The 13,994-nt window shown below is 44.0% G+C and overlaps 1 protein-coding gene across 1 annotated transcript in view; it reads right to left on the reverse strand.

Moving 5' to 3' along the window:
* Positions 1 to 1,972: 1,972 nt before the first annotated feature.
* Positions 1,973 to 13,994, reverse strand: part of MFSD11 (major facilitator superfamily domain containing 11) — a 41,275-nt gene continuing 29,253 nt past the window's right edge. The window contains exon 13 of the mRNA XM_087854062.1: positions 1,973 to 2,639. Within this exon, the coding sequence (XP_087710188.1) occupies positions 2,577 to 2,639 (63 nt within the window). The 3' untranslated portion in view covers positions 1,973 to 2,576. The remainder of the gene's footprint in view (positions 2,640 to 13,994) is intronic.

A 13,994-nucleotide genomic window follows, 5' to 3' on the forward strand; every position in this document is an offset into this window, starting at 1 on the left:
CTGCAGGCCAACCCACCCCCACCCCCACCCCCCACCCCAGGGCCCGGGGTCATTTGTCATCCTCACCCCCAGGGACATTGGCAAAGAGCGTAGTGAGCTCTTCCTTCAGCAGCCTCTCTCATTTTTTTTCCTATTTCCAAGCCTGAGTGTTAATACTTGCAGGCTTGACTGGGTTTAAATTGGCTTTACTGTGGATAGCTTGCAGTTTCCAATAACGCAGAGAGACAAGTGGTAAAAAATCTGCACAGAAGAGCATAATTTGGGAGACGAAGCTGAACACAACTGACTCAGCAAATGCCGGACCCATGGACCCTCTGCACCTGCTCGGCCCCTCAGCCCTACGCTTCATTTCAGAGGCCCCTGGGAACTTTAAACCATTTACTCCTTCCCCAGTGCTTCTGAGATCTTCCTAGCCCACATTCCTCATTTGATGATTAATATGAATCCCAAACTCCACTGGACCTTCAATAAAACTGGGCCGCGGGGCGCTTGGGTGGCACAGCGGTTAAGCATCTGCCTTCAGCTCAGGGCGTGATCCCGGCGTTCTGGGATCGAGCCCCACATCAGGCTCCTCCGCTATGAGCCTGCTTCTTCCTCTCCCACTCCCCCTGCTTCTGTTCCCTCTCTCGCTGGCTGTCTCTATCTCTCTCGAATAAATAAATAAAATCTTTAAAAACAAATTAAATAAATAAATAAATAAACAAATAAATAAAACTGGGCCTCACGTGGGGCTATACTCCCCACATCCTGATAAGGCAATGTTTCCACAGGCTTCTCTGAGGTGCTAAGTAACTAAATTCTCCTGGACTGGATGGAAGAAAAGAGATGCCAAATGCTCTGAATTCAGCTTCTAGAATTCTAGTTAACCCAACAACGGGGTGGGCACCCGGGCCAAGCCCAGTGGAGAGAAGCCTGTCTTGAGCGGGCGGTACCACCTCCCTGCCCTCCTGGGCCGGCCCCCACCTCTCTGCGCTCAGTTCTGAGCCCTACTATGGGAATTCCTAGCCCTCTCTCCAAACGTCGGTGCTGAGTTCTTGGGAGGCTCAGGTCAGAATGTACTTGAAAGGGTTCTACGAAGTCAGGTGGTGTAAATGGGAAGTGTTATTCCACAGAGAAGGCAAGGGCAACAGAAAGGGCCCCGCGGCCTGACCCACACCAGATTCTAAGGAGAAAATGCAACCCAAACCTGAACTTGACGGCGGAGCTGGCGAGTCCTGACTGCGATTTTGTGACTTGCTCTTGACCTGGTCTACGACTTAACCTACACCATTTTGCATGTTCACATGATAGCAGGAATAAGCTTTGCTCCCTGTGATGAGGGAAACAAGGCAGAAGAAGAATTATTATATTTGCTTATGACCTACAGCCCATTCATTGATGGACAAGTCCTTCAAATAGGCAGAGTGACATTCCTCTAGGAACGCAGCTGCCTCAAAGTTAATACTTTGCTAAGGGCAAAAGGCAATCTTAGCCTGACCCCCAGGACCCTGTAAGTCTACTTCGACATATAAAAATTCCTTTGGAAACTTCCTTTATCTCTAAACCCCCCAAGATACATGTTAGCGATCATCCCCCAAGCATATGACCCACTGATAGACATCTGAAGAGTCTCATGACTTGAGTTTTTACAACCTTTTCTTAACACTAGCTGGCCCCCTCAGGATCCTGGAAACCTTGTCAAAATACCTGGGAGCCTTACGCTCTCCCTAACCCCCTCCCAACTTGAAAGCGTATAATGGGCCACTGCTCATGACCCCAGTGCAGCTCTTTCTGCCCATGGGTCTTGTTCCCCATGCTTTAACAAAACTACCTTTTTGTACCAAAGACGTCTCAAGATTTCTTTCATGACCATCGACTTTGAACCCTCACGTCTTTCCCACGTCACTTGCAGTTGGAGTAAGACGCGTGTGTTTTAGCAAGGATAACGCACGATACCAACGTAAGTAGGAGTGTCGCTTATATCTAACTCAGTCAAAACCTAAGTCCTGCTACCCTACCCTGTGGGTGTGTGGCACTCACCCTGTAACTGGGAGGAATGCCTTACTATCCCTCCATTACCAATATCGACATGAGTCAGGGGGGATGTCCAAATTTTCCCCCAGGTTACTCTTGGTTAGGATCAGGAAATGATGCATGTTTACAGGTCTGGGTTTAAACAGGCCAAAGAAAAGAAAAACAAACCTGAGGATAGGAACAAAGCCTGGAGAGGCCCACCATCTTGAAAACAAGTCCCATCTGTATTCATAGATACATACTCAATGGCCCAGCGTGAATTCCATCAATAAATGTCTGTGCATTCACTCCCCACTGTGCTCCAGGGAATAGATCTTCTCTTGGGGTCCTGAATTCCATTTCCCATAAACATTCTAACTCCAAAGACAGAGGAGAGTTTGCGTAGAACAATCTGCCAGTGGCAGTCATGAAAGTATCTCATATCTAAGTTCATTTCTTTTGCTCGTGGCTGTCCGACTGTCCCAGCGCCACTTGTGGAAAAGACTATCCTTCCCCCACTTGAATTATCTTGGTACCTTTGTCAATTGACCATAAATGTAAGGATTTGGGGGCTCTCAATTATTTTATATGAATCCATCCTTATGCCAGCACTGAACCGTCTTGGTAACACTTTCTTCAGAGTGAGTCTGCAATAAAAAAGTGAAAACACCTCCAACTTTGTTCTTTTTCAAAATTGTTTTGCCAATTCCAGGTTCTTTGTATTTCCCTACAAATCTTAAATTCAACATGTTGATTTCTATAAAAAATGTCCAGCTGGGATTTTGAGAGTGATTGCATTGAATTTATAGATCAACGTGGCGAGAGTTGACTTCTTGAATGAGACTGAATCTTCCAACCCATGAACATGGGGATTTTCTCCATTTACTTATGTCTTTAATTCCTCTCAGCAATGCATAGTTTTCAGCAAATAAGAATTGCATTTTTTGTTAAATTTATTACCATTTTATTCCTTTTGATGCTATTATGAATGAAATTGTATATGTTTCATTTGCAGATTGTCCAGTATTTGTATATAAAATACAATTGGTTTCTGTATAGTGATTTCGTATCCCAACCTTACCAGATATGTTAGTTATAATAGGTTTACTTGTCTGTATGTGTATTCTTGGGATTATTTACATATAAGATTATGTTATCTGTGATTGACAGTTTTCTTTGACAACCTGGGTGTCTTTTTCTTTTTTTTTTTTTTTTTTTGGCTTATTGCAGAAATGGCAAAAATGTACATTTGGCCTTGACCCTGTTGTTAGGAAAAGAGCATCAATCTTTCAGCATTAAGCATGATGTTAGCTGTGGATTTTTCCATTGATGCCTCTACTTGGTTGAAGAACCTCTCTATTCCTGCTTTAATGAAAGGTGCTTAGTATTTGTTTAAGCATGGTATTGGATTTTGTCAAGTGCTTTTTCTTTTCTTTTCTTTTTTTTTAAGATTTTATTTATTTATTTGACAGAGAGAGAAACAGCCAGCGGGAGAGGGAACACCAGCAGGGGGAGTGGGAGAGGAAGAAGCAGGCTCCCAGCAGAGCGGGGAGCCCGATGCAGGGCTCAATCCCAGGACTCTGGGATCACGCCCTGAGCCGAAGGCAGACGCTTAACGACTGAGCCAGCCAGGCGCCCCGTCAAGTGCTTTTTCTGCAATGTGAATGATCACACATTTTTTGCCCTTTATTTTATTTATATGGTGTACCACTGTGGTATAATAAGAAATACACATGGCAGGGGCACCTGGCTGTCTCATTCGGTGGAGTATGTGACTCTTGACCTTGGGGTTGTGAGTTCAAGCCCCACATTAGGTGTAGAGATTACTTAAAAAAAAAAAATCTTACCAAAAAAAAAAACAACTATACATACATATATATATATATATATATATATATATATATATATATATATATATATATATATATATAGACACACACACACACATATAGCCTTTGTCCCTCGTTCCTGACACAGAGCTCCTAAAACCCTTGGAATTTCCTGAGTGCTAAGAGCGTCTGTCATTACCATAATGGGCCTCTTCAGATCAGACCTGAGTTTATGCTAATGAGGTGACACTGGGTGGGCTCTTACATAGCTTCAAGATGGGGGCTATTGCCAAAAGAACCAACCACGTGATTAGACAATTGGAACTTCAGTCCTACCTCCTCCACCTCCAACGGGGGGAGAGGAGCTGGAGGCTGCATTAATCACCAACACCAGTGACTTATCAGTCATGCCTATGTAATAAAATCTTGATAAAAATTCTTGAACTTCAGGGAGCTTCAGGTTGGTGAACACATGGCTATGCTAGGAGGGTAGCATGCCCAGATAGGACACGGGAGCTCCATGCCTTCTACCCCACCTGGCCCTTGAGCATCTCTTCTATTTGGCTGTTCCTAAGCTGGGTCCTTTATAGTAAAACTGCAATATTAAGTATAGCATTTTCCTGATTTTGTGAGTTGCTCTAGTGAATTATCAAATCTGAGGGAAGGGCTGTAGGAACCCCTGAATTTGTGCTCAGTGTGGCAGCCTTGGGGACAGACACGACTTGTGGCTGGGATCTGAAGTGGGGGCTGTCTGGGACTGAGCCCTCAACTTATAGGGTCTGTGCTAACTCTGGGTACTTAGAGTCAGAACTGAAATGACTTGTATGACCTCCGGTTGATGTCAGAAAATTATTAGTATTGGGAAATGACACAATCATATTGATTTTTGGATGTGAAACTTATCTTGCATTCCTGAGATAAATCCCGCTGGGTCATGGTGTATAATCTTTGCTATATGTTTGTTTTACCTGGATTCAGTTTGTTAGTATGTTGGCCTTTATGTTCATGAGGAATGTGAATATTTGACTGTAGTTTTTCCTGTGATGTCTTTGGCTTTGGTATCAGGGATATACTGGGTTCATGGAATCAGCTGGATTCCCCTCTTCCTCTATGTTCTGAAATAATTTGATAATTTAAATATTTGATACAATTCACAAATGAAGCCATCTGGGCCTGGAGATTTCTTTGTGGGAAGAGTTTTAATTATTAATTAAATTTCTTTATTTGTTATAGGTCTTTCCAGATTTCCTAATTCTTCTTGAGTCTGTTACAGTGTCTTTCTAGGAGTTTGTCCATTTCAGCTGAGTGGTCAAATTCTCCTTCTCCTCCTGAAGTTAACTTTCATCAATAGGCCATGTATTTCATGCTGGAAGTTGCAACATTTCCTCTTTGACTCTCGCTCACCACTACATTTACACCTACAATTATCGATGCAGAGCCTGACCCTCCCATGTCAAGGAGGGAGACATGTCCTCTTCCCTTCTTAGTCCTTCTAACTAGACTAAGAACCAGATTGACATAAGACAGATTAACAGGAGAAAACCAAATCTAGTTTGGTACATAGGGGGAATCCACACAGACATGAGACTCCAAGACAGCCAGACAACATGAGGCTTAGATGAGCTAAAGAGAAGGGTAGAGTCTGGGGATCCAAAGGGGAGGAATACCACTAGAGATGTTTAGAAAACGAAGATTGCCCCGTTACACAAGTAAGTTTCTCAGGTAAAAAGGAACCTCTGTTAGTGGCCCTCTTCCTGATACAGTCTCTCCTTTCGGGTGTGAATTTAAGCAGTTGATCAGAAGTAAGGAGTTTTTCCTGAATCTGATAGGTTTTGATTGCTTTTAAAATAATGATTGATTGCATTTCAAAATAATCTTCATGCCAAAGTGGCCCATCTTGGAGAGACCTGCCCTTGGCCCCTACATCCATCACCCTACCATGCACTTGAGATGGGAATTTATAGAGGTACAAATACAGGAAGTTCGAGGTATGCATACCTTCTGCACTGGAACATAGAACACACTTCACTGCAGCTGATCAGCTCTGCAGTAATAAGAAACGTTTATAGACAGCTGTACACCGTATTCATCGTTCTGCAGCCAGGAAAACAAATAATGATGTACCACTAAGGGTTTTTTTTCAAACAGGTTATTATGTGTGTAATTTTCTTAAAAAAAAAAAAAAAGATCGGGGTGCCTGGCTGGTTCAGTCAGTAAAGCACAGGACTCTTGCTCCCAGGGTCATGAGTTCAAGCCCCACACTGGGAGTAGAGCTTACTTAAAAAAAAATTAATAGTGTTAAAATTAATAAAGGAAAATCTCACTAAAACGGAGTTGGGTTTACCACTGCAGAACCAACAGGAAGAGACCAACAGCGCAAGTCCTCAAGAAGGTTAGCTACTACTTTTCTGTGCCCGCAGGAGGAAGGAAGGTTTCCTCCTCACCCATCAACAACCCAGACAATGAAAGACAGTCACAGCTCAGCCAATGAGAGACAGTCACAGCCCAGCCAATGAGAGACAGTCACAGCTCAGCCAATGAGAGACAGTCACAGCCCCGCCAATGACAGACTGTCACAGCCCAGCCAATGAGAAGCCCCCATACGTCCAACTCCCAGTTTACTCCAATGGACTTTCTGGTTACAACAGCCCTCCAAGCGGCTGCTCTGCTCCATAAAAGGGCCTCCTCTTCTTTGTTCTGTGGACCTGCCTGGGGTTCTGGCACATGTCGTGTGTCCTGTAAAGCAATTCTTTACTCTTCCCAAATAAACCCATCTTTTGCTGGTGAAATGGCTGGTTGTATTTATTTTTAAGGTTAACAATAGCAGCAACAATCCATTGTGAGCTGGCTACTACCACCCACAGATGAAGAGCCCACCCAGAGACCACAGCACAAACGAGGAGGCTGCTTAATTAGAAAGGATTACATAGGTGACCATTTTATCAAGGCAATTCTTCCCTCTCTGTGCCAGAATGAGTGGTTTCCTACTGGACACTTAAAGCTCGCTTTTGACTTTTTACCTCCTTTAAGGACACGGCTCCAGTCCTTTGGCTCCAAGAAAATCCTTCTAGTCAGAAATTTGGCAAGAGAGAAAACAACAAAACTTAGGGCTGCAGGAGTGGCTCGAACAGAAAGAAGGCAGGCAAGGGAAATCATGGGCCATGGGGTGTGAAATGATGCATCTGATCAGATAATAAGGAGATGGACTGGGGTCCTGCACCCCAACAGATTTAGGTGACTTAGCTTTGGGCAGAGTTGGGGTGGGGATCAGTTTGCACCAAGATTTAGGATACAGAGGTGTGTTTCTGTGCCATAATTGGGAATTATGAGGACTTTTCCGTAACCGTGTCCTAAGTTTTAAATATTCTCTGAGGTTCCTTCCATGTCTACACTTTATGATTCCAGGGCTGCCCTCTGAATCTGCTACATTTCCATATTTTCAAAAGCATAATAGAGCAATAACTATTCAGTCGCTAACTACTTACCAAGAGTCACCTTATAGCTCAGATCTATACTAGTTGTAATATAATAAGAAATATATTTGGCCTTTGTCCCCAGATGTAGCACAGAGCTCCTAAAACCCCTGGGATTTCCTGGGTGATAGGCGTGTCTCTTGCTGTTCATATCAGCCCCTTTGAGTACTCCTGAGTTTATGGTAATGAGGATAATTAGGATGGGGCCCCTAGATAGCCTCAGGATGGGGCTGCTATCTGAAAGACCAAGTACTTACAACAGTGTCTGGTATAGTTAAAAACTAGGTATATAATAGTGAAGTCTGTAAACAAAGAAAATAGTCTTGGCAAGTCCAGTCTAGGAGGGCATGATGGTACTGTGTGAATGTGCTGGGGCTCACCTAGTATATCGGTATTTAACATGAAAGATGGATGGAATCATGCCCTGCTTTGGGTTATTTACCTTTCACTATTTACACTTCCACTTTCAATGATTATCCTGATCCAGAAAGGAATTAAATGATAAAGCTGATCTCTCAGGGAAGGAAACAGACTGTATACCAAACACAGTGCATCTGCAAAGTAACGAGATAGGCCAAAATGGTACCTAAGTCACAGGGTTTGCTGGTGCCAAGGTGATGACTGTAGAGGCTGCTTTTATGCAACAGGCTTGAGCACTGGAAAGTTGAACGAGGCAAAAGGGCCCCACAGTGACCACTGAGCTGATGCAAACAGGCTCATTAAGCCATAGGCCCTAACTGACCAATGGGCTACTTACAACCAGGCACAGTTCCTAAGGTTACCAAAAAAGGGGAAATTCCACCCATCCCTGTACTCCCTCACTCCACGCTACAACTATAGTTCCTCACCACCGCCTGGTGGCAGACAGTCTCTCCTTTGCTGTCCTGCCTGCTCCTCCCTTGCCCTGTATTCAATAAACTCCTCTCTCTTTTGTTCTGCCCTGGGGGAATTCTTTCACCTGCACCCCCATCCAATGGGGATGCCCCATGATGACCTTCAGTGTAAAGCAAGTTCTGGATGCAAAACAAATCATTTTCGCAGAAGAGCACACACATGGTGCAGATTTGGGTCCGGCCACCTTCAGGAGGAAAGGGAGCCCAGATGCTCCTGCCTGGCTCCTTCTGACAGCCACATCAATTCGACAGACTACTTACCCAACATGCCAGCTGACAGCATTTGCTGTACTCCTCTTTTATTTGAATGGTTGTAACAACATAAAAGAAGTAGAGAAAAAAACATCTGCTTGTTTCTCAATATGCTCTCACAGTATCTACAAGATGAGTCATCAAAAGACTTTGCTTTCAGTTCATGTGACAATTATCCCAAAAGATCCCTTTTAAAATGTAAAATAGAAGGGGAAAAAAATCAAACAAGCTTAGAATATAAACAAAGAAGATTGAAGAATTGGGAATATCTGACAACATTTTAAGGAAGAAAAGAAAATAAGAGGACCTATGAATTGAAATGCAGTCGGAAAGAAATGCCCAAATGAGTCTCTTTTGGATTCGGTGTCTCTAAAATGGCAATCAGTTTTTTCTTTAAATTATCTGTCTCAGTTCTCACAGAGTTAGGGCAGAACTACTCCTGATAAAAACATCAAACCTTCCAGATTTAACAACAGCTCAGAAAACCAACAGTCACAACCAAATGCACCAGTGCTCACAGACTGCAGACTATCTGTATACGAAGTTGAAAGTAACGTCAAATTTGAAAGCCACTGTAAAACATTATAGTTTCTTGGCCTACCAAATTAACAAAAAACATACTTCCTAATATTAAAATCTAATACATTATGGATCAACGACAAGAAATCACACTCAAGAGAATAATAAAATAAGCCACAGACAACTGGGAGAAAATATTTGCAAAGATACATCTGATAAAGGACTGTATTCAGAATACGAAAAAACAAAGACCCTAACAGACACTTCACCAAAGAAGTTAACAGATGGCAAATACGAAGATGAAAAAGTGCCCCACACAGTGTCTTCAGGGAGTGCAAATTAGAGCAACAACGAGATACTGGTACACACCCATCAGAATGGCCACAACCCACAACACTGACAGCACCAAATGTTGCTGAGGACGTGGAGCAACAGGAACGTCCCTGCTTGCTGGTGGAGAATGCAAAATGGTGCAGCTGCCTTGGAAAGCGGTTTGTCAGTTTCTTACAAAATGAACATACTCTTACCATACAATCCAGCGATTATGCCTGTTGGCATCTACCAAAGGAGTTGAAAACTTATGTCTATACAACAAGCTGCACAGAGATGTTTACGGAAGCTTTACTCATAATGTCAAAACCTAAGGTGTATATACTGTGCTGAAAGATAAACTGAGGCATATTAAACACGTTAAAAGTTTAACAGAAATGTGTTTGAACCGGGCAGCATCCAATCCAGCAGATAGAAAGGAGCTCCGAGGAGCTGCACAAAATGAAAGACTTTTATAGGCAGCAGGAAGCAGGAACAAGGGAGTTATACCAGGCAAAAAAAAAAAAAAGCAGGTTGGTTATTGCAAGGTTCTTTTCCTTTAGGGGATACCATGGGTCCATCAGGTGATTCCTGATCGACTGGCTTAAGATTCCATTTCTGGGAGAGCTGAAATGGTAATGGCGAAGGTGACTTGGGGCTTAGCATAAAGGAATTCATTTGGGCCTGGTCTTGTCTTGTTTTTAACAACCCAGACAAGGGAATATTATTCAGCGCTAAGAAGAAATGAGCTATCAAGCCATGAAAAGACATGGAGGAATCTTAAATGCATAGCACTAAGTGGAAGAAGCCAATAATGAAAAGGCTGCAGACTGTGTGTTTCCAACTAACTACATGACATTCTGGAAAAGGCAGAACTATGGAGACAGTAAAAAGATCAGGGGTTGCCGGGAGGAAGGATAAATAGGAGGAGCACAGAGCATCTTCAGGGCGGTGAAACTACTCCGTGTGACACTGTAATGTTGGATACATGCTACATTTGTCCAAACCCACAAATTGTACATGAAGCTCAACCCTAATGGAAACAACAGACTCTGGATGATGGTGACGCATGAGTGGACGTTCATCAATGGTAGCCAATGTACTGTGACCATAGCGGGGGACACTATGCATGAGTGGGGGCCGGATGTATGGGAAATCTCTGCACCTTCCTCTCAATTTTTTTCTGAACCCCAATTGCACTAGAAATTAAAGTCTATTTTTAAAAATCAAGCAGTTAATAATAACAGTCTATTTTTTTAATTCAATAAAGTAAAAAGGTTTTAAAGAAACAAGCAAAAAAAGAAATCACACACACTTTTAAGAGAGTATTTCCATGGAATGTGTTTCCATATTTCTTAAGAAAATACAGAGAGTTCTCTTCTTTAGAAATAAGAGTTGTAGAGAAGAGTTGTCTGTATTTTACTTGCTGGGAACTAAACCAAAAGAACCCAACCAAACAAGCCAAAGTAGTTAGAGTTTAACGAGACATTAACTTTTCAAACCCACTTATCTCTTCGCTAATTCATCAGTCCTACTCTGGCTGGAGTTTGATCCACTTTGCCCAAGACTCCTCTTTTCTTGGAGAACCAAAAGTAACAGATGTGGACACTTAGGTTCTATTGATGAGGGAGCAAAAGGCAAGCTGAGGACAAAGCACAAGGTGACACCCCACAACCTGCCCCCTCCCATTCCTGGGCAGGGGAAATGTGTTACAATTCCTCCAGGAAACTCCCAAATGTCTCAGTGCTTTGCTAGAGGGAAAAACAACCTTAGCTTGATAATAACCAGGCCTCCAGTATCCTGAGGGTCTTCTTTAGCATGGAAGTCCTTTTGGACACCTCCCTTTTTCCTTACCCCCCCCCCCAACTCTCAAGTATATAATCAGCCATTCCTCACAGCAGCTCTTTCTGCCTATGGATCCTGTCCCTGGACAGGCTCAGGACCCTGTTGGCTCAGGACCTTATCAACATTCCAAAATACTACAAAGAATATTTTTTTCAATTACAAAATGAGAGTCTCAAGGAACGTCTGGCTGGCGCTCAGTTGGTAAAGCATGTGACTCTTGATCTCAGGGTCATGAGTTTGAGCCCACACTGGGTATAGAGTTTACTTAAAAAAAAAAAAAAAGGTGTTGGGCGCCTGGGTGGCTCAGTTGGTTAAGCATCTGACTCAAGTTCTGCTCGGGTCATGTCAGGGTCCTGGGATCAAGCCCCACATCGGGCTCTGCGCTCAGTGTGGAGTCTGCTTGGGATTTTTCTCTCTTCCTCTCCTTCTGCCCCTCTCCCTGCTCATGCTCTATCGTTCTACAATAAATACAGTCTTAAAAAAATAAAATAAAATTTCAAAAAGGTGTTAAAAAAACAAAAAACCAAAACGAGTGTCTCAATTTGAGGAAATAAGGAAAGACATGCATATTCTATTTAAATGATTTATAATAAAACGATTCAAGAACAGCAGTGACAGTTTCTAGAATTGATGGGGGTTTTGGAATATAGGTGAAGTTTGGTGGGGTGAGGTCCGGAGCAGACGGCCAAGAAAGAACTCCTGAGAAGTCTCTGGTCCAAAATGGTGGTTTCTTAAAGCTCTGGGACAGGACCCCAGGGCAGAAAGAGAGGCTGCACGGGGGTGTGAGGGGTGGCTGATTATACACTATGGGGTTGGGGGAGGTGAGGAAAAAGGGAGGTTTCGGAAGAACTTTCATATGCTAAAGAGGACCTACAAGATACCTGAGGCCTTGCCATTGTCAAGTTAAGGTGGTTTTCCCCTCTAGCAAGGCATTAACATTAAGATCTTTGAGAGATTCCTGGAGGAAAGTCACACATGTCCCACCCAGGAGTGGGGGCTGGAGGGCAGGGGGCAGGGTGTCAGCTTATGCTTTGTCCTCAGCCAGCCTTCTGCTCCCTCATCAGAATCAAATCCTTACTATCCTGTTTTTGACATTTATTCAAATGAGGCATGCCTAGAAACAAGTTAAGGAGAGATCATCATTCTTGGGGAAATTCTAAAGTCCCCTGATACAAAGCCTTCCTGAGAAGTCTCAGAATGGAGGAAATTGGAGATTTTTACCTAGTAAAGTCAGGTATATAGTCAAGTACAAGCAAGGCAGAGCAATTTTTAAAAAAAAGATTTTATTTGAGAGAAAGCCCGAGAGCGAGAGAGCACGCATGTGTGCACAAGTGGGGGCGGGGCAGAGGGAGAAGCAGACTCCCTGCTGAGCCGGGAGTCTGATTTGGGGGGGGGGGGGGCTCAATCCCAGGACCCTGGGATCATGACCAGAGTCGAAGGCAGACACTTAACCCACTGAGCCACCCAGGTGCCCAAGGCAGAGCAATTCCAAGGATTGTGGCCCTAAAGGAAATGTCTGACATTAAACCCAGGGCTAATTCATTTCAAGACCTTTCCCTCTGTAGGCTTTTCTAGATCATCGGTGATGAGGAAGAACTATCCCAACCTTATTTATAAGACCCTTCTAAACACTGCTTTGGGCTTGTGCATGACAGGATTAACACAGCATGCCTGAGACCACCATCCTGGCCTGAGACCACCACCCTTGGAGGGCTGCTTGCAGACCTGGTCCTTGGCTGGCATGCAGGCTCTCAGCATTTAGTTAACCGCTAAGGGTGGCTCACTGTGCCCAGACTGTGGGGACAGACCACGTGGTTCACGCTACATAAACATCTGCTTTCTCTCCGGGCTCTGGTATCCCTGTTTGCACCAGGCAGAGAGAGCCCACTTGACCTGCGCCCAGTGCAAACCTTGGGGGCTGTGTCCCCAGTGGGCTCTCCTGCGCAGACACATCGTACACGGGTTGCTGCATTTTCCACACTGTGAATGATCCCTCAGGGTGAAAGTAGACATCAACCCCCTCCATTCTGACTTTAGTCGGAACTTTCTAATTATGTTCTCCTTTCCAGCTTATCTCCTAACTCGGGCAAAAGACCCATAGGGGAACTGGAAATACCTCCTCAAACAATAAGGATTGCCCTGAGCCAGCAAGACCTCACATGATTGACCCCAAGACATGATCAACCTGACTTTCGCTGCCCACCTGTACGTACCCACTCACCTTTGTCCCACGCTGCCCTTATATAAACCTAGAAGTGTTTTCAGCACTTTGGAGACAGTCTTTGAGACGATGTCTTGCCAGTGCTGGTCTCACTGAAAGAAATTCCTTTCTTGTCTCCCCACTACTTATTTCTCTGGCTTTGCATTTTGTCAGCAGCAAGTGGCTGAACCTGGTCTGTTTGGGGTCCCCAGGGCCAGGTGCTCATGCGCCCCAGCTATAAGGGAAGGGATTGCTTAAGGAAGCCTGTGCCTGGATTCCTCCAGACCTGCCTGGGTGTTCGTCCCCGTGACTCCTCCTTCCCATGTCACTGTAATAAACCTTAGCCGTGGGTACACTGATAAGCTAAATCCCATGACTCCTTCTAGTAAATCTTCCAATGGGTTAAGCATCTGCCTTCAGCTGGGGTCATGATCTCAGGATCCTGGGATCGAGTCCTGCATCAGGCTCCCTGCTTGATGGGGAGTCTGCTTCTCCTTCAACCCCTCCCCTCCTGCTTGTAAGCTCTCCCCCCTCCCCTGATAAATAAATAAAGTCTTTAAAGGACAAAAAACAAAATTCATCTGAGTACATTTGAAGACCCACTTGGATTTATTAAGAGATGCGTGAATCAGGCAGCATCTCATCTAGAAAGTAGAGAAGTTGTACAAAAAGAAAGATTTGC

This window comes from Ursus americanus, chromosome 23 (assembly GCF_024610735.1).
Source record: "Ursus americanus isolate L20-20 chromosome 23, mUrsAme1.1.p, whole genome shotgun sequence".
Lineage (NCBI taxonomy): Eukaryota > Metazoa > Chordata > Mammalia > Carnivora > Ursidae > Ursus > Ursus americanus.